Below are 21,502 nucleotides of genomic sequence, written 5' to 3'. Positions count from 1 at the left end.
TTGGTGCTGTTGATCTTTGCATTACATTGAAGAAATGTGGAGAGTGTGTGCTATTATGTTTTCTGTGTACTCTGTCAGTTGTGTTCTTAAGCAATTATAAAAATGAGACAGACACACAATACACAAGCCTTCTTTCCTATTTTCATTATCCTTCACACATCTTCTGATCGAGACCTCCACTTTGCAGACACACATATACCATTTTGTAAACAGGCACAGCTATCCATCTTTGGACGCCTCTTTTGGATTCACAGCCAGTACTTGAGTGCAAGGCAGGAACCAATTTTGGATGGGATGCCAGTCTGTCATGTGGGTAACTTCATGTACACACTTATTCCAGTCCAATTCAGAGTTTCCAACCTTTACGCATCTTCACAATGCTGACAAACAAAACAATTTTGTTATAAACACTTATATGCTTAGCTAGGTTTACTGCTGACACATTTACCACAACACATCGTTCACACATATGCAGGATGACTTCATTGCTTTCACCAGGTTGAGCTTCTGTTGCTAATTTTACTTCATTTCTTCATTGTGCACAAAACTGAAAAAATAGAAATTAGTAAGTGTAACATATGGTAAACAATATGGCATGCTGATTTAACATTTAGAAATACCGTATTTCAAAATGCATTTTAGATATCTTAAAAGAATACTCCACCCAAAAATGATCATTTTATTGTCTGTTACCCCATGTTGTTTGTAGTAATGGCCGACAAAAATTTTAACCTCATGCTTTTGTGGAAAATGAAACAAAATTATTAATGCAATTATTAATTGGGCACTAATACTGAGCAAACAGGAAACAATATACAAACATCCATGAAAAAGTCTGCATTTACAGGTGTCACATAATCCATATGTCAGAAATCCAGTCATGTGTGCACAACTTCCCAAACACATGATAAAATATTGTTAAATAAACCACTTCCAGAGAATTGTCTCGTGAACGGCTGTGTAGTGCATTTGAACAATCTCGTGCTTTTGAATTGAACACTAGCCTCTCCCTGCATTCGCTAATAGTTAATCTACCACACCATATTTCTGGGCTTTTCAACAGCAATCTGTCAAAACTGCACCACCTTCTGCTTGTTGAAACACCGCAAATATGAACAAATACAACTCATATGAGGTGGGACCCAAAAATCCCCAGAATTGTTAAAAAAAACTTTATGGCAAAACTAAACACAATATTCCCTTTTAGTGACCTTCAAAATATTACTCATTGAAATGCAATACTCTTCTCCCAGTGCTTTTCCCATTCCTGGAAACATTTCCTGTACTCATCTTTTATTACCAAGAGCCTCCTATATATTTTCGTGGATTTTTTCTGTGGTAGCAAATCTTCTACCCTTCAGTCTCAATTTTAATTTCAGTAACAAAAGGAAGTCACAAGGAGTGAAATACAAGGATGGCAGAAGCAACTCTATGACAGACAACACAGTGTGTGTATATGCGTTGCCATGGTGCAAAATCCAGTTTCATGTGTGGCATTTCTCTAGATGGTTTTTAATGATGCTTTCCTATAGATGCCACAGCAATTCAATGCAATGTTACTGTCTTCTTCTTCTTCTTCTTCTTTTTTCGGCTGCTCCCGTTAGGGGTTGCCACAGCGGATCATCTTCTTCCATATCGTCCTGTATTCTGCATCTTGCTCTGTGACACCCACCACCTGCAAGTATTCTCTCTAAGCACATCCATAAACCTTCTCTTAGGCCTTCCTCTTTTTCTCTTGCCTGACAGCTCTATCGTTAACATCCTTCTCCCAATATACTCAGCATCTCTCCTCTGCACATGTCCAAACCAACACACTCTCACCTCTCTGACTTTGTCTCTCAACCGTCCAACTTGAGCTGACCCTCTAATGTCCTCATTTCTAATCCTATCCATCCTCATCACACCCACTGCAAATCTTAACATCTTTAACTCTGCCACCTCCAGCTCTGTCTTCTGCTTTCTAGTCAGTGCCACCGTCTCCAACCCATATAACATAGCTGGTCTCACTACCATCCTGAAGACCTTCCCTTTCACTCTTGCTGATATCCGTCTGTCACAAATTACTCCTGACACTCTTCTCCACCTATTCCACCCTACCTGCACTCTCTTTTTCACCTCTCTTCCACAATCCCCATTACTCTGTACTGTTGATCCCACGTATTTAAACTCATCCACCTTCGTCAACTCTACTCCCTGCATCCTCACCATTCCACTGACCTCCCTCTCATTTACACACATGTATTCTGTCTTGTTCCTACTGACCTTCATTCCTCTCCTCTCCAGAGCATATTTCCACCTCTCCAGGGTCTCCTTGACCTGATCCCTACTATCGCTGCAGATCACAATGTCATCAGTAAACATCATAGTCCACGGGGACTCCTGTCTAATCTCATCTGTTAACCTGTCCATCACCATTGCAAATAAGAAAGGGCTCAGGCTCTCCTTCTCAAGGGTGGGGTTTGATTTGTCTTCAGTTCTTTTTTGTATTAATTGATCTATTTATATGGAATGATTACAATAAAATTAATAAATAAAATTTTAAAAAAAAAGAAAGAAAGGGCTCAGAGCTGATCCCTGATGTAATTCCATCTCCATATTGAATGCATCTGTCGCTCCTACTGCAGACCTCACCACTGTCACACTTCCCTCATACATATCCTGTACAACTCTTATGTACTTCTCTGCCACTCCCAACTTCCTCATACAATACCACAGCTTGTCTTGAGGCACCCTGTCATATGCTTTCTCCAGGTCCACAAAGATGCAATATAACTCATTTTGGCCATCTCTGTACTTCTCCATCAACACCCTCAGAGCAAACATAACATTTGTGGTGCTCTTTCTTGGCATGAAACCATACTGCTGCTCACTAATCATCACCTCCCTTCTTAACCTAGCTTCTACTACTCTTTCCCATAACTTCATGGTGTGGCTCATCAATTTTCTCCCCCTGTAGTTACTGCAGTCCTGCACATCCCCCTTATTCTTAAAAACCGGTACCAGTACACTTCTTCTCCACTCTGCAGGCATCCTCTCACTTTCCAAGATTCCATTAAGCAATATGGTTAAAAACTCCACTGCCATCTCTCCTAAACACCTCAATGCTTCCACAGGTATGTCATCTGGACCAACAGCTTTTCTATTCTTCATCTTTTTCATAGCTAACTTTACTTCCTCTTTGCTAATCCGTTGCACTTCCTGATTTATTATTGCCACATCATCCAACCTCTTCTCTCTCTCATTCTCTTCATTCATCAGCCTCTCAAAGTACTCTTTCCTTCTGCTCAACACACTCTCCTCGCTTGTGAGTATGTTTCCATCTTTATCCTTTATGACCGTAACCTGCTGCACATTTTCCCAGCTCGGTCCCTCTGTCTAACCAATCGGTACAGGTCCTTTTCTCTCTCCTTAGTGTTCAGCCTCTCATACAACTCATCATACGCCTTTTCTTTAGCCTTCGCCACCTTTCTCTTCACCTTGCGCCTTATGTCCTTGTACTCTTGTCTACTTTCTGCATCTCTTTGACTATCCCATTTCTTCTTCACCATTCTCTTCCTCTGTATAATCTCCTGTACTTCCCCATTCCTCCACCAGGTTTCCTTTTACTCCTTCCTCTGTCCAGATGTCACGTCAAGCACTCTTCTTGCTGTCACCCTTACTACATCTGCTGCAGTTGCCCAGCTGTCTGGTAACTCTTCACTGCTACCCAGTGCCTGTCATACCTCCTCCCTGAACTCAACCTTGCAGTCTTCCTTTTTCAATTTCCACCATTTGATCCTTTGCTCTGCCCTGCCTCTCCTCCTCTTCTTCTTGATCGGCAACATTATCCTACAGACCACCATCCTATGCTGCTTAACTACACTTTCCCCTGCCAACACTTTGCAGTCTTTAATCTCCGTCAGATTGACTCTTCTGCATAGGATATAATCTACCTGTGTGCATCTTCCTCCACTCTTGTAAGTCACCCTATGTTCCTCCCTCTTCTTAACTCTTTCAGGGCGGATTGTCACGCTTGGGTCACAGAATTGCACAGAAACAAAGGAGATTGTAGAGACAGGAACTTTATTCAAACACTTCAAACAAACATGTCTCTTTCAGAAGTAAAACAAGCTCAGTATGCAGTTAGTTTTCGTTTAAAAGAATAGGTTAACATCATAGGGGAGCACAACGGGAGCGGGATCCGCAACAGGATCAGAGGATGTCTGGTGGAGGAGAGAGAAACAAAGCAATCAGCCAACAAGGACAGGTGTTGTTCAGGCTTTTAAGTATGCGTACCGCTGTGCGAGAAACATATCATGCGACAGAGCAGTTGCAAGTAAGCCCAGCAAGTAAGGGAGCAATGTGAAGGTAGTCTATCAGCGTTTTTAAGAGGGGTTTTTTTTAGGAGCGTCCGTATCTTCTAGGGGTGTGTTCAGCCCCCCTTCTCGAGGGATGTTGACGTTTGTCAAAATTCAGGGGTATACGACGATAATTAGCTGTGAACTGTAACAAAACTTGCCGTTACATTTTAGTTCAACTCTCTTTGCTGGAAGGAAAGTTAGCTTAGTTGATCTGACCTCGATTCCCTGTGCATGCATGAGTAGCAAAGAGCAAAAAACCCTCAGAAATGGCACCGACATCTGGTAAGAGACCAAAGCAAACGCTCAAAGCAAAATTTGCGTATTACCGCTAAATCAGACTCTGACTTCTTGGACTCCAATTTTGAGGCAAGTGACCTGGAGATGGAGATCAGCAGCAAAAGTGAGGTGCCAGCATCAGCTGATTGTGGTGCTGAACGCAGTCGTGTAGATGATGGCAACATTCGTCTGGGAGGATCGCCACTTACAGTAACAAGAGGTACAAAGCCAATCGCACCGCCACTGCTGTCCACCTGCAGCACGAAAAAAAGCCAGGCAGCATTCCTGCTGACCATTGAGCCACCTCTGCCAAACAGGTACTGACAGCATCCACAGCACGCAGCAATGGATGTCTTATGTTGATTTATGTGTAAAACATCACTTGGCATGGTTTTCAGAAAAACAGTTTTTTGGAAAAAACATTCAGCCCTCAAAGAGTTAAAATACATATTCACCCCAGCCATGCCCATCCTTTTTACAAAATCCACTATCCTCTGACCTTCTTCATTCCTCTCCTTGACACCATACCTACCCATCACCTCCTCATCTTCTCTGTTCCCTTTACCAACATGTCCATTGAAATCCACTCCAATCACCACTTTCTGTCCCTGAGGTACACTGTTCATCACTTCATCCAACTCACTCCAGAAATCTTCTTTCTCATCTATTGAACACCCAACTTGCGGGGCATATGCACTAACAACATTCATCATCACACCTTCAGTTTCCAGCTTCATAATCATTACTCTCTGACACTCTTTTAACCTCCAAAACACTCTTGACATACTGTTCCTTCAGAATAACCCCTACCCCATTTCTCCTCCCATCCACACCATGATAGAACAATTTGAATCCACCTCCAATACACCTAGCATATTTCCCCTTCCATTTAGTCTCTTGCATGCACAATCTATCAACCTTCCTTCTCTTCTTCATATTGGCTAATTCTCTTCCCTTACCAGTCATACTGCCAACATTCAAAGTTCCTACCCTCAGTTCCACTCTCTTTACCTTCCTCCTGTCCTTCTGCCTCCAGACATGTCTCCCCCCTCTTCTTCTCCTTCTTCGGCCAACAGTAGCCCAATTTCCACCACCACCCTGCTGGCTAACAGTACTGGTGGCGGCCATTGTTAACCCAGGCCTCGACCGATCCGGTATGGAAATTTGTATCGTTGTCTGCATATTGATCTGGCAAAATTTTACACCGGATGCCCTTCCTGACGTAACCCTCCCCATTTATCCGGGCTTAGGACTGGCACGAAGAAACACACTGGATTGTGCATCCCCTGTGGCTGGGTTGATTAACAGTCTGTCTGCAGGAAACAAACTCTTTATGAACAAGTCTATCAGCGTTGAAAAATGCAATCATCATTGACTGTTGAAATCTGCCTTGGTGGCTTGGAGAAAGAAATCATCCAAGTCACGTGCACAATTGTACATTAGAATAAACACCAGAAACACTGACTCGATCAACCTCGCATGCTGCCACTTGGCCAACTAACTAACCAGACTATAGGCATATGATACCTACTATATTCAATGACTAAACCTTACTCCCATGCTATTACCAAATTTTTTGGTCTCACTTTGAACTTCTCACCTGTTAATTTTTTCACTTGCTTTTATTTCATTTTTAATGTCTAATTGCACTCTTCTCTCAGAGTATCCTTTGCAATGTCAATATGATGTGAGTATAAGGGTAGCCAATGAATGAGATGTTACAGGGCAGGACTCCTGACCAGTGAAGATGGAAGGCAGGTGTTTAGCTGAAAAGGTCATTCTTGTTTGAGCACATGTACTATCCTATTATAGGAGTGTGTTCAGAAAGTGATGTCTTTTAACAATGTTTTAGTAAATATACACATGTTTAAGACAATATGAGCACACACCTGGATATCTGTATGTAGATTAAGCAACATGAGTAAACTCAATTTTTTTTATTAAGATTTTAATGCAGTGTTTGTTCAGCGTTAGTCCCAATTGAAGCCTGTTGTGTCAGTTACTTTGTCATCTCCATTCTTCATAAATGAATAAGATTAAAACTTTTTCTCGGCTATTACTATGAACAACACAGGATGAGTAATACAAAAAATATGTAATTTTTGGGTGAAATATTATTTTAAGATTGATAAATAGAAAATATTCCAAGATATCTGAAATGTATTTTAAGATCTTGTAAATGCATTTTATGATATCTTGAAAAGACTTCAAGTGTATTTTGAGAGATCCCAAAAATTGTAAAGATACCTTGAAATGAATTTGAAATATCCTGAATTGAACAAAGCATTTATTTTAAAATATACTGAAATGCTTTTCAGGTATCTTAAGGTGGTCTAGATGGTATTTTAATGTTTCTCAAAATGCAATCAAGATATCTTAAAATGCATTTCAAATATTTTCACATTGACTCACATTTGAGATCCCAACAATACATTTTTAGACACAGTATCTCAAATAAATTATCTGATATCTTAAAACAGGCTGCAACTCAGTCAGAGCCACCTTAAAAGGAATATATTCCAATATATCAGAAATACATTTTCAGATGTCTTTAAAAAGACAGGACATTGTTTTTTATATACAGTAGCTGGACACAATTTTCATATAACTGAAATTAAATTAAAGATATCTCAAATGCATTTCCATATCTCAAAATAGCTTTCCATCCATTCTGAGATATCTCAGATGTATTTTAACATATCTCAGCACTTCACAAAGAAAACATGAAGTCCTATTAAAGAACAGTAAACTTTACATGAATGAGTTGTGTTATAACAAAATGAGTTTGAGAAATCACAGGATATTTGAAAATATATTTTCGTTATCAGAAAATGCATTTGAGATATCTCAAAATGTATTGCAAATATCCTAAAATTTAAAGGAACTTATTTTGAGATGTCTGAAACTGAGTTTTTATTATTTGAAAATCTGGACTGCTTTTTAAGATATCTAAAATTTATTTTCAGATATCTCCAAATATTAATTTGGTTTTACACAAAACAGGGTGAGTTTGAGACTTTTACAATCAGTTTGATGATAGCTCCACCTGCACTGTCAAAGGTAAGGAAAGCCTTCACCCAGCAGTACTATTCCTCCTTCATTTTGCACTCTGCACAAAGACCGTAGACTGCAATATTCACTGACCTGTGGTTTTACTCTGGAGAAATCTGTTATATAAACAAAGTGCTAAACTCGATTTGCCCCGTAATTTATTATCCAAGTCTCTACCAGCTAACATCCTCAAGAAGATTTATTACATTTTATTGATAATGTCTGGTGGTGAACTGGATACCACTAGGATTCGTAGTATTTGAGCAGGGGTTATGTTCCTGGGTCCTAGGTCTAATCCCTTCAAGTTTGAATATTCTTCCTGGATTCTCGTGAGTTTCTTCTGGCAACTCCATTTTCCTATCACAGTCTAAACACATTTTAATTTATTTATATTGGCCCCAGTAAAAGTGGTTTGTGCATGAGTGTACCCTGTAAGAAATTGCTTTCACATACAGGGTTGGTTCTGGCCTTGCTCATTTTGCTTCTGGTAGAAGCTCTGGTCTCCCTTGCCTCTTTTAATAGGAAAGGTTGCCTGCAAAATTTTAAATTCATCCTCACTTAAACTGTATACACGTGTAGTACATAAATACTCAAACCCAATTTTTCCAGTTCAGGCGTTTTGGCAACAATTAATCTAATTAACACATCTTTAGGAGAAAACCCCTTACATCAGTATACAAGAAATATGCAAATTCTACACAGACTAAAGCCAGTTGTGTGATTTGAACCTAGGATAATGGATCCATGATGCAGAAGTGCTATCCACTTAACCACAGTGCTTTCATTATAAAACAATATTCTTAAATTTACTCTACTGTCCTGGCATTTTTCCTCACATAATTGCTCTGCAAAAGCAAAATAAAGACAGTTCAAGCATAATCTCCATACCACTTGATATATTAAAACCTGTTCTTCAGCAAGAAGACAAGGATATAGAAAGAAACTGGTTATCGGTCTGACTGTTTGGCAATATATCTTTATGCAGAAAACTAAACATACATGGAATGAGGTACCAAGTGACATAATTCAATTGAAAGCAACGCCGTAGGAATGTTCAAGTGTCAACTCAAAGATATTTTGGAAAATTGGGTGAATGGGAAATGTTGTTATGTTTGCTTGAATTATCTATTCTTGTCCAAGGTTTTTTTAATGTGCACATACTGATTCCCATTGTCACTAAATTCCTCTTAATCCCTTTAAAGATGAGAATAGAAAATTTCCATATTATCGCCCGGCCAAGTTAAGTGTTATAAAGTAAAAAGGAAAGAAGACTATTCTTTTCAAGAGCATGCCCTTACATTTGCTTACTTAGTCTTTAATTGTCCATTAGCTCTTCCTTTGTTGTTGGAAAAGGGGTTGCCTTGCATGGACAAGCCAGAAACGTCAAGGGAAATGACAAATTTTGCTTTTTAATTAATTATTTTGACCAATACTTAATGAGACATTTCTGGATTACTACTTTAATGCCTTTTCTTGTATTTCTCAGTAAACTTGAGTACTGGTCAACTTTTTTAAGAACCAGCACAACAACACAATTTATTGATAAACACAAGAATTATAGGAATACTATAATGGCTTATGTCTGGAAACGAAAGACAATTGGAAGGGAAAAACAAGCCAAGCAAACCTAAAACACAAAACTGGCTGTTGTACGTTTCTTCAGAAGTCTAGCTTTTCCACTATGAATAGAGGGCCTTACTTGTTAGAGGATTTTACAATCTTTTCCATACCTCAGGGAGAGCTACTAGAGATCAGCTGCAATTTCTTGATTTTGTGTGGTATTACTGATGGATTTCAAGAGCAGTCTTCTTCTTCTTCTTCTTCTTCTTCTTCTTCTTCTGCTTCTTCTTCTTTCAGCTGCTCCCATTAAGGGTTGCCACAGCGGATCATCTTCTTCCATATCTCACCACATCCACAAACCTTCTCTTAGGCCTTCCTCTTTTCCTCTTGCCTGGCAGCTCAATCCTTAGCATCCTTCACCCAATATACTCAGCATCTCTCCTCTGCACATGTCCAAACCAACGCAATCTCGCCTCTCTGACTTAGTCTCCCAACCATCCAACTTTAGCTGACCCTCTAATGTACTCATTTCTAATCCTGTCCATCCTCATCACACCCACTGCAAATCTTAGCATCTTTAACTCTGCCACCTCCAGCTCTGTCCCCTGCTTTCTGGTCAGTGCCACCGTCTCCAACCTATATAACATAACTGGTCTCACTACTGTCCTGTAGACCTTCCCTTTCACTCTTCCTGATATTCATCTGTCACAAATTACTCCTGACACTCTTCTCCACCCATTCCACCCTGCCTGCACTCTCTTTTTCCCCCTCTCTTCCACAATCCCCATTACTCTGTACTGTTGATCCCAAGTATTTAAACTCATCCACCTTCGCCAACTCTACTCCCTGCATCCTCACCATTCCACTGACCTCCCTCTCATTTACGCACATGTATTCTGTCTTGTTCCTACTGACCTTCATTCCTCTCCTCTCTAGAGCACATCTCCACCTCTCCAGGGTCTCCTCAACCTGCTCCCACCTATCGCTACAGATCACAATGTCATGCATTTCAAGAGTAGTAAGAATATTAATGTTGTCACATGTACAAAGTACCATGAAATTCTTCCTTGCGTATCTCACCAACATACAACACGTCACCTCCCTTCAGCGCCATGAGAAACAAGAACGTATTCAAATATGCAACTTCATTTTAATTGACAGTGAACACAAGTCAGCTTCCTGATTTACTCCTTACCCCTGTTTCTATTTTCCCATTACCTGAAATTTTTCTTCATAATATGACAGTCATTTAAATAATGTGCTAAAAGAATTCAGTTTTGAGAAGTGTAGTAATCATTACAGGATACAGTTTACAGTATTGCAGTAAACATTACAGTATTTGAAAAGATCACTTGGTTTCTTCATATGTAGGTTAAAATCAAAAACCTATACAAGTGAAAAGTTTACCTGATATAGTTATTATTTATCCTTGCTGAATAGTAACCTGAAAAAGCCCTACAATGCAATGATTTGGCTGGCTGTTGAAGAGTACAGATAAAGCATTTAATGATACCTTGGCTTTCAATGTGATGTTTGGTGTTCAGTTTATTGTCTTCTTGAAGACAGTCCAAATTTTAGTGTTTACTGTGATGAATGAGACAGAGTATGCACCGGGACCCTTGTGACCTCTGACGTTTTGTCCTTCTTTCTGGTGTAGTCAGAGACTTTCTCCGTTTCTAGTGGGGTGGTTGCCTTATGCTCTGTAGCTTCTTAAGAAAAAGTGTGGCTTATCCTCTGGCACCCCTTCTTGACGTCAGCTTTGCTTTACCCTCTTGCTGGCTTTTATAACTGGTGCATAGCCAGACCTTAAGGGTAGAGGAGATATGAAAACAAATAATTACATATAACTTGCATGGTAATTATAAATGAATATTTTGACCTTCTCAATGAAGATTAGTATTCCTTAATTATGCACACATAAATCTAAATTTTTGAGTCATTTGAAAATAAATTTCTTCAACAGGTCTTGCAAAGATGAGGTTTCTTCAGCCCCTCTTCTTACAGACTAGCTTAGAAGGAGTTGCTCATTGGGTGCCACAAGGTCTGTGAGATGTTAGAGACATGTCTGCTTATCTTGATAAACACTACTTGTACAAATGAGGAGAGCAGCTTACTACTCAGATGTTCATTTGCTTGTGCTTTAAACATACCAGGAGGCCCATGATACCAGTTATCGGCAAAGAAACCCTTGACTTTTGTTTCAAAAGGATTTTAGCTTGGTTGTGGAATTTGGTATTAACTGTGAAGTATAGTTTTCATCTTTGTATGCCACTTTAGACTGCCATCAGCCCTATTTGTTTGTATTTCAACTTGATAATCGTTACGTGGGAGTATGCTGCCTCACATGGGTGATTTGAATCAAATGGTGCTGTCACATGTGTAGAATGCTTGATATTTGGAAAAATGTTCTTCTTTCACCCAAATGTAATTTCATGTTAGTATTTTATGTATTATTTTACTGCTGTTGCTTTCCAGTACAACAGAGATCTGGTTGTACAGTAATTATGTCACGCTCAGTATCAATGCTCAAGCAATTGTCGTGAAAATTCTTCAAGTCTTGTCTCTGCAGCTTGAAATATATCAGTCACTATTTGTGTGTAAAAATATTCACAGAGCAGACCATGCCTTTGGCGTTCTCTGCCTTATGGGTGTTAGCATTTCTTTAACATGTCCTCGCTGTAAGAGCAATTACAAATATTTAATCAAGCAAGGCTACTAATTAGTTAACTGTTGACATTCGGACTGTTTTAGAACAATGAAGTACACTTTAGTTTCCTGCAACATTTTTCTACATCTGTGCAAAAAGATGCCCAGTTCAGCCTTATGACATTAATGCAGAGCACGATTTCTGCATTTTCTGCACCATTTTCCACCAGTCGTGAACAAAAACAACCTTCTATTTAGACTTTGAAATAACTACACAGTTCTTACAGGAACATTTGTAACATCTTTCAGATTCATAAACATGGTAAAATATGAATTCATGATTGGCTCGACAAAAATTACTTTTACATCATCTGTGGTCAAATATATTTTTGGAAAAACAGTTATCATCTGTCGTTTACATGTTTACATTATTAATACCACTGCACTAAAGATTCTTGACTGCGTTGTTTCAAAGTCACAGAAATGCTTCACTGTGTTCATAAAACAACTGAACACCCTTAATATCAGGTTTGGGTTCAAATTACTCTTTACATTTCAGACAGTGAGGTTGCTGCCACTACTTACACATCTTTGACATTTTCTCCATGTTGTGAAGACTTGTGTTTTTGCAAGATGATGGCGCAGTCATCATGATGCTACTGTTGATGTTTTTGCAATCGTGTGTAGCCAGCCCACTTCATTCAGAAGCTTTGTGTTGACTTAAGTTGTGTGTTGATAATCTGCTTTTTTTCTGCCTTAGAATCAGTTCATCCATCCATCCATCCATCCATCCATCCATCCATCCATCCATCCATCCATCCATCCATTATCCAACCCGCTATATCCTAACTACAGGGTCACGGGGGGTCTGCTGGAGCCAATCTCAGCCATCATACAGTATGTAAAACTATTCAGATATTTTACATGACTTTTTTAGCAGAGCCAGTCTTTTTCTAGGGATTATATTAGGTCATGTCTTGGGAAATCACTGGACCAAGTACCTTAGTGCTACTTGTTTCGGCGTTGTTCAAAAAGTCTTTCAACAAAGTATTTTTTGGCAAATTCCTGGTATGGTCTACATGTGTGAAATGTGTTTTTTCATCAGTTTGTCACATTATAACCTTTCTCTAATGGAATGTCAGTTACTTTTATTATATTAGAAAGGAATAAAAAAAGACTAAATTACCTAGAGCCAAAACTCAAAACATGTCAAACAATACTATTGACCAGAACGTTTAACAGTCCCACTTCCTCACAGACTTGCTGTTTCTTACTGTGTAGAAAAACGCTTTTGTATCACATTATCACAGCAATAAATGCATAGTAAACACAGACACGGTTTTCCTGTGTAAATATGGTGTACACTGTGATAGAATGAAGTCTTTTACCCTGCTCTACATATTCAAAATCAGAACCTGCATAATGTTCACCGATTTATCAGGCTGTAAAGTCCTTTTAAAATAAAGGTGTGACTTTTAAATCTCTCCACACAAAATGTACATGGCTTTATCTTTTTACCACTGTCTTTCATTTTGTTTGTTAACACGCTTCCTTCTGAGAATTTTGGCATCCGAAGGAATATCTCCTCGTGTTATACATGAAATCAGAATGGCAGTGAAGAGCTGGGCTTCACGTTTTAGCAGAGAGTTCTTTTGTAGTGCAGTGCACCACTTGGCATTGCCTTACCTTATCCCTGTAATGTTGCTTTCTTGACCTATTTACATTTTCCTCTCTGTCACTTATTTCACCCTTTCATCTGCACTTGTTTTCTGATTTTCTTTAAATTGGTTTCTTGTAAACACACTTTACTGACGAAACTTAAATGGCAGACATTAAAGTGCAGTTGTAGGTAGACTTCAAGATATGTACAATGTGTACTGACACCTCTTTCTTGTGATATAATATATTGCAAGTACCTGATTGGTGGGTCACAATCACTTTTGCTTAATTATTTTACATATTTTATGCGTCTATTTCTATCTTTTCTCCAGGAGTATCATGAAAAAAGGGAAAGCCCAGGGACTACACCAGATTATATCCAAATATCAGATTAAATACAAGGCAATAAAAATGCAACCTGTCTGGTCAGTTTGACACAGGCAGAAACATTTTTTCAGATTCAATAACTCTCCTAAACTTAAATATTTATAATGCCATGAATATTCACAAAGAATTGGATCCAACAACAACAACATTTATTTATATAGCATCATTTGAACATAAATGATGTAGCTCAAAGTGCTTTACATGATGAAGAAAGAGAAAAAAGACAAAATAAATAATTAAAATTAGGGAACACTAATTAACATAGAATAAAAGAATAAAAATCCCATCACTTTTTCAAACTCTGTGGTGTGCTGGTGCCCTGCTCGGGGTTTGTTCCTGCCTTGTGCCCTGTGTTGGCTGGGATTGGCTCCAGCAGATCCCCGTGACCCTGTAGTTAGGATATAGCGGGTTGGATAATGACTGACTGACTGACTGACTGACTGACTGACTGACTGACTGACTGACTGACTGACTGACTTTTTCAAACTGTATACTTTAATTTTACTAAAAGATGCTCCTGGCTTAGTGTATTTAGCTTCAAAATGAACATTGTTTCTCATGTGGTTTCAAGGCCTTATATGATAATGCAGCATTTTAAGCAAACATTAATGATAAAGAAGCTGCAGCTGGACATAATTAGTTGCACTGTGGGTGACCACAAATGAGAATGCAGACTAATAAACGTCAAAGTTTACTATGTGAAGTGGCTCATTAGGTAAGCGCTATGCGCAGTAACATCTGAATGATTGCTATACTTCATGGAGATGTATTCTTCTTTAATTTATTGTTCATTTACAAGAAAATCCCCAGCTCTTCCTACATCTACTCAAATCCATCATCCACCCATTTACCAAACTCACTTAATCCAGTTTTGCAGTCACAACAACATCAAATACATGGCAGTAGTCTTCTATGCCTAAGTTTACTGTCTTTGGATTTTAGTAAAAACTTTGAGTTGGAGTGTGTATGTCTTTCACAGGGCTTAAATGTCAATTTAAATGAATAAACAACCCTGATTTTATAAGACTCCTTTCCATAGCTAACATAATCCCAAAGCAATTTACCCACATAAGATACAGTATCGTACTATTATTCACAGATATATTTTTAAATGTGGAGCACAGGCAGGTCAAAAGATTTGATCTGGAGTTACAAGCAATGTCTGATCCTCACTGTTTATTGTCCAGTTCCTTAACCGCTAGGCTGCACTGCCCACAAAACGTAAATTACAAGAATTTCCTGACGATACACATGCAACACCCACATAACTGAGGCACCTTGACTGTTAAGTTTGTGTATTCATCACTTGATCAGAATCACATAAAATAGTCCAAAGAGAAACTCTTCAAGACAAATAGCAGCTCTTGATTGACCACATACCAGTGAATGAATGCGCTACACATTGGTTATGCAAACCCACCGAGTGCTAGTTCATGTCTCACGCTGGTCAAGGTGCTGATCGTGGCTGTGCCAGATGGAAATGTATGACATTTCTGTCTTTATGATTTCCATCCATAAATTAATTAATATAAATTGACCTGCTAGGGAGTTGAATCATAGGTGAATTTAAAGATAAGTTGCAATTAATCAGATAAACACTTTGGCATAAGGAGTCAGTATGTTGACCAGACAAAAATGGACTTTATTGTTATTATTATTATTTTTTATAACAAATGTGTATTTCTGCACACATATACTGTATATTAATATTTGTTAATGGTATAACCAAAATTTAAATGGCCTCTTAGTATCAAACACCAAGTATAGCACTGTTGATGTGTAATTTTTAAAAGAATATTTGTAGTCACCTGGGTGGTGAAAGGTCTAAATACATGCAAGAGAAAAAGAAGAATAAAAGTAATGCATTACTTATATCAGGGGTGGGCAAAGTCAATCCTGGAGGGCCGCAGTATCAGCAGGTTTTTGCTACAACCCAGTTACTTAATAAGAAGCACTTATTGCTCAACTAACACTTCAGCTTCACTTTAGTTGTCTCGCTCGTTAAGATTTTAAACCCTTATTGCTTATTTTAGTCTTAAACAGCTGTATTCTTGGTTTTAAATTGCTCCTTATTAGCAATAACATGCAAATGACAAAAGAGACCAGCATTTCTCCATTTAGCTGGTTTCCATTTACACCTGTGTGTATTTATCATGCACTATTATGTTTAATTAAATACTTGGAAGTAAAGTGAAGAGAAAAAAGTGAAGGATTTAGAATTAATTATCCATTTTAGACATCAAATCATTTGGATGATATCCTTAGAAAGTAAAAAAAAATCTAGGATATGAGAATGACTTGACATGGCAGAGTTAAAGCACTAGCAAGCCATGAAATTAAATTATCGGCAAGGATTGTCTCCTAATTATGCAACTGGGTGGGAACAAAAGCCTGCAGCCACTGCAGCCCTCCAGGACTGACATTGCCCACCCCTGGCTTATATCATCTAACCATTTTAGCTATGAAGTTTACCCATCCATCCATCATCAACCTGTTTTAATTCAGTTTATGGTGACAGTTACCAGAGGTTATCATAACAGTGTTGGGCACAAGGCAGAACCTTTGTCTTGGATGGAACACCTGTCCATCACAGGTATAGTGCTAATTAAAAGTGTCATTGATTATCATAATAAATACACTTTTGAAATCTGAGAGTACCCCAAAAAAATAAAGACAGGCATGGGGCGGCCATGAAAACACCACATCAACAGTACCTCAGCCAGGAATTTGAAACAATGACCCAGGAGTTGTGAGGCAGCAGCATCAACCTATGTGTGACAAATATCAATTTACAACGTTGTAAATAATGATATTCAAGAGTGATTTTAATAATGTGTTTTAAATCAACACATTTTTTGAGATGCAGTCTTTTCTAGTTTGCTGAAGTTTTATTCTGTCAAATTATTTTAGCTGTAGTATGTGATACAAATTGGTCCTGTGTTAGCATGTTGTATATATGAGTGAACCTATGATGAATTGGTTCTTTGTTCCGAGTTGGTTCTTGCCTTGCACCCAGTGTGGCCAGAATAGGCTCTGGCTCCCTGTGACCCTGAATTAGACTGAAGTTTGACAATTTCATGTTAATTTATTTTTCTTTCTTTAGTACTGGTATGACCATTACCTACGTTGGAATCAGTCTGACTATCCAGGGGTGAAGAATTTGCGCTTTACCACAGACCAGGTGTGGACTCCTGATATCCTACTCTATAACAGGTAAGAATGAAGAATATTTAGAAAAACATAATGCAAAAACTAAACACTGGAAGTTGCTTAAGACATACTCAATTTTTCTCCATCCATTTGCAGAACCTTCTTAATACAATTTATAGTTTTGTGGAGCTGAGGTCTATCACAATTGTACACGATGCAAGGCTGGAAGCAGCACTGAATAGTTTACTAGTCCATAGCAGAACATCTAACCATTTTGGTCTTCCTTGTTTCACAAAGTGGAATCATCATCTTCTTTAATTTGAAATGTCATGACTCTTCTTATTATTCCCACAACTGTCATTACAGGCTCATCTCCCCACAGATCCACATTTGGATTATGAGGGTTTAGAAAAATCATGGATGTATTAATAGATGTTGCTATCATCTTTGTTGTATTTGTTTCCCATCAAGTGCTTCTTCCACTCTTGATACATAAGGGATAGGTTCTAAATTTCTGCTACGCCATAATGAAAATTAGCATGAATCAATGGGTTTTCATATCACAAAGATAACAAGATATTAACCATACATTTTACAGAAAAATGCAGAACAACCAGATGGGTAAAACTGAACATATCAATTGATTATGCTTTGATGCTTTCTAATGAACAACTGAAATGCAGCCCAAGCATTGTGTAAAAATGACTGGCGTTTTTTTTCAAAAATTGTTTGAATTACCATAAAATAGAGAATTTTAAAGTATTGCCAATATTATAACATTTTACAGAATCACTGAAGTATGTCATCCACTCACAGCATCAGATAATTTTCAAATTGGGAGACTTGATTAAGCCGATAGAAGTCGTTGCTAAGCCTCCAACTCCCATTCAGTTTGGGTACCAAAACAATGAGGCTAGACTAGGGACTATAACTTTATTCAGTCACACCAAGGTCAAATTCCACCTCTGCTTACTTTGCCTCCAGGAGTCGATACAGGGACTCTCGGATAACCACCCTCAGATTCAGTCACAATTTCATGTGCAATCAGAGTGGTTCTATCGAGTTTTTCACTCACCACCTCTGGGACAGAAAGGACTACTGTACTGCTTTTAATTCCATCACAATGGTGCCAAAGTTAAGAACTGGTTTGTGAGCAAAGTAGGAATGGGGCTGACTGGAGTGGGTACTCAGGTCCTGATGCCTCCACGTTTCAGCAGATTGACGTGATACACCCATTCTGCCAACTATGCCACTGCAAATAAGAGAGAGATAAAACACAGAAAATGGTTGTGGATACCACCTTAGTAACCCCATATACTTGAAGATTTGGCAAAGAAATAAAATACATCTTTACAGACATAAGTTCAGAACAGAACTGAGTAACAGAAGTCAAGTGTTGGTTTATTTGGAGGATAGACGGGAAGGTGCGGGTCCAGGAGAGTGGAAACCGGAAATGATGTCATTGGTGGTAGATTTGTCAGTCGGCTGGTTTGCAGAGGGAGAAAGAAAGAGAATTAGAGCATGGCACCAACCCCTGCTTTGTCGGGTAATCACACTTACTCAAACCTGTAAGCTGTCTCCCATCAGCATGTGCATGACGATAGATAGATAGATAGATAGATAGATAGATAGATAGATAGATAGATAGATAGATAGATAGATAGATAGATAGATAGATAGATAGATAGATAGATAGATAGATAGATAGATAGATAGATAGATAGATAGATAGATAGATAGATAGAATTTTATTTGTGCCCAGGTATGCAAATAAATTAATTACACACTTTAAAATGAATTGCCTTGGAAGAAGTCCACTGAGAGTTATTGCCTTGGAGGATGTGGGACATTGCCATGAACCCTTTGTGGAACGAGCCCCGGACACAGACAGGCAGACATGTTAATTTGCACCACCACACGTTTATTTACACTATTAATATTTACAAGTCTTTAAGTGCAACACAAACCCCAATCTTCCCTAAAGTCCAGACCAACCACACTGCCTCCTCTTCGGACCGCCTCCTTCTCTCTTTCTCTCTGACCTCGTCCTGCTTCCACCCAACTCCAGCCTCGAATGAAGGGAGGCGGCCCCTTTTATCCATACCCGGATGTGCTCCAGGTGTGCACCGGCAATCTTCCACCTGACACGCCCCAGTGTGGCGGAAGTGCCGGTTGTCTCCCTGGAAGCACTCCGGGTGTTCCCTCTCTTCTTCCCCCCAGCACTTCCTGGTGTGGTGGAAGTGCTGGGGTCCAGGGTCCATCAGGCACGGGGATGCCCCCTGGCGGTGACCACGGGCCCCTACAGGGTTGAGCTTCTAAGCCCTGTACCCATGGCCCCCAATACAACCAGGGCGGTCGCCCACTCGTGCTCCTCCTGTCTCCCCGGGTGTCCTGGCCGGGTAGGGATCCCAGCCGGGTTCCACACCTTTAAAATATTAACCAGGCAAAATAAGGTGATGGTGATGACCACAAGACTTTGCAGTGACTGAATAGAAATACAATTTTTTTTGTGATCTAGTTTTTGATCAATATATTCATTTTATTAACTTTCATGATCAGCACAGTGCAGAGTCCAAATCTGGGGGGGATGCAAAATTATACCAGGACACAGTAATGCACATCCCTACATGCACTCAGACTCACAAGAACACAAAGAGAACATATGATACACACAGACAGAAAATCAGGGTAGACATTAAACTATAGTGAGGTTGCAGTGTTAATAACAGACAATTGCTGTGATCATATTTAAAACTAGCTATTGTTGTTATTATTATTACAAAATACAAAGCACACAACACAAGTGATCTCAGCCCTCCTTTCTATTATTAGTCACATTTTATTACAATTTAAAAGTACAGTACGTACAAATACAGCACAAGTTTATTACTTATATATCATATTAAACATGTTTTTCATTTTTTAGGTATTGCTTTAATGCAGCATTCATTATTTCCTTTACACATTAAACAAAGAGAATATAAAAAGATGTAAGGCACCTTTTTTCAATTTTTTTAAATGTTAGCCTTATTTAAGAAAAGCCGCCTTGCCCGGGTGAATAGCACTGTTAGGCCCTGTACAGTAATTTTAGTTTTGAAATTTTCATGTAACAAAGAAAAATGATAAGCCATTCAAAGTAGAGAGTGATGTGAGATGCTTCCAGCTGAACAAAATTAGGTAACAAGCTAACCGTATATCAAAGTCAACTATAATAAGCTGAATATTAAGGAAATGGTTCCTTTCAGCATATACTAAAGAGAGTGACGGGTGTGCGAGGATTTACTGAAATATCAAGTGCTTTGGGATGAAAACTAAAATTAGATGTCTAGCTGAGTTAAGGGCAAAGGCAGAACCTGTGGCCATAGGAGCCCAGCACTAGAGTCTTATCTCGGGTGCATGTGAAATTGTATTAGTCCATGCCTCACACACATTGGATTCGGATTCAGCGGGTTGGAAAATGGATGGATGGATGGATGTTCATATAACAGTGGTCAGCAGCAATGTCATTTTCTACATCACTCCAACACTAATTTGTGCGCTTCACAGCTCCATATCTTGGTCACAGAAAACATGAAAGTTGTCAGCACTTTGCCAGCATTTAGTACTCCTGCAAGCAGACTTATTGTACTGCAGCATTTAATATTTACTTCAGTAATGGGTACCCTCACATACTGTGTACATTTGGAAACTACTTTTTATAACCTAATCTAGCCAGAACTCCATAATATGATTATGACTTGTAGTGTAAAGATTAGGGAAGCCACAGCAACTGAAACAATATAACCATGTAATATCTTGGGGTGACATCTGGTAGGCTGAAACACAGCATATCAAGTTCATGGTTCAAGCCATGTATGATGTCCTACCCAGCCCAGCAAATCTACATACCTGGGGCAAGCCTGGGTCTCCAGTATGACCTGTCTGAACTGGAAAGGGCTCACTGGAGCACATCCTCAGTAGCTGCGCAGTAGCACTTAGTGAGGGCTGTTACCGCTAGTGACATGACCAGGTGCTTAAGTCAGTGGCAGAGGCCATCTCTAGAGCCATGGCTAATAACAAGATCATCTGCAGCCGGAAGGGCATCACCTTTGTCAGGACAGGAGATCAGCCTCAGCCACAGCCTTCACTAGCAGCCGGCCTGCTCACCTCAGTGTTGAACTGGCAACTGTGAGTAAACTTGGGCAGACAGCTTAAGTTCCCGGACCATGTTACACCAACTTCTTTGAGGCCAGACATGGTGTTAACATCTGCCTATTTAAAGGAGGTGCTTATAGTGGAGTTGACAGTCCCTTGGGATGACCGCATTAAAGAGCTAACAAAAGAAAACAGTCAGAGTACCATGAAAGTGGCTGGAATGCCCATTGAGATGAGGTATAGAGGCTTTGCTGGCCAATCTTTATTCAAGGTCTACACCCTGCTTGGCATTACAGGAG

At 39.2% G+C, this 21,502-nt stretch overlaps 1 protein-coding gene across 1 annotated transcript in view; it reads left to right on the top strand.

Annotated features, from left to right (window-relative positions):
* Positions 1-21,502, top strand: part of chrna11 (cholinergic receptor, nicotinic, alpha 11) — a 93,595-nt gene that overhangs the window by 7,297 nt on the left and 64,796 nt on the right. Inside the window, exon 4 of the mRNA XM_028791546.2 lies at positions 17,023-17,132. Within this exon, the coding sequence (XP_028647379.1) occupies positions 17,023-17,132 (110 nt within the window). The remainder of the gene's footprint in view (positions 1-17,022; positions 17,133-21,502) is intronic.

Source organism: Erpetoichthys calabaricus, chromosome 2 (genome assembly GCF_900747795.2).
Source record: "Erpetoichthys calabaricus chromosome 2, fErpCal1.3, whole genome shotgun sequence".
NCBI lineage: Eukaryota > Metazoa > Chordata > Cladistia > Polypteriformes > Polypteridae > Erpetoichthys > Erpetoichthys calabaricus.
This window is presented reverse-complemented; position numbering and strand designations above follow the sequence as displayed.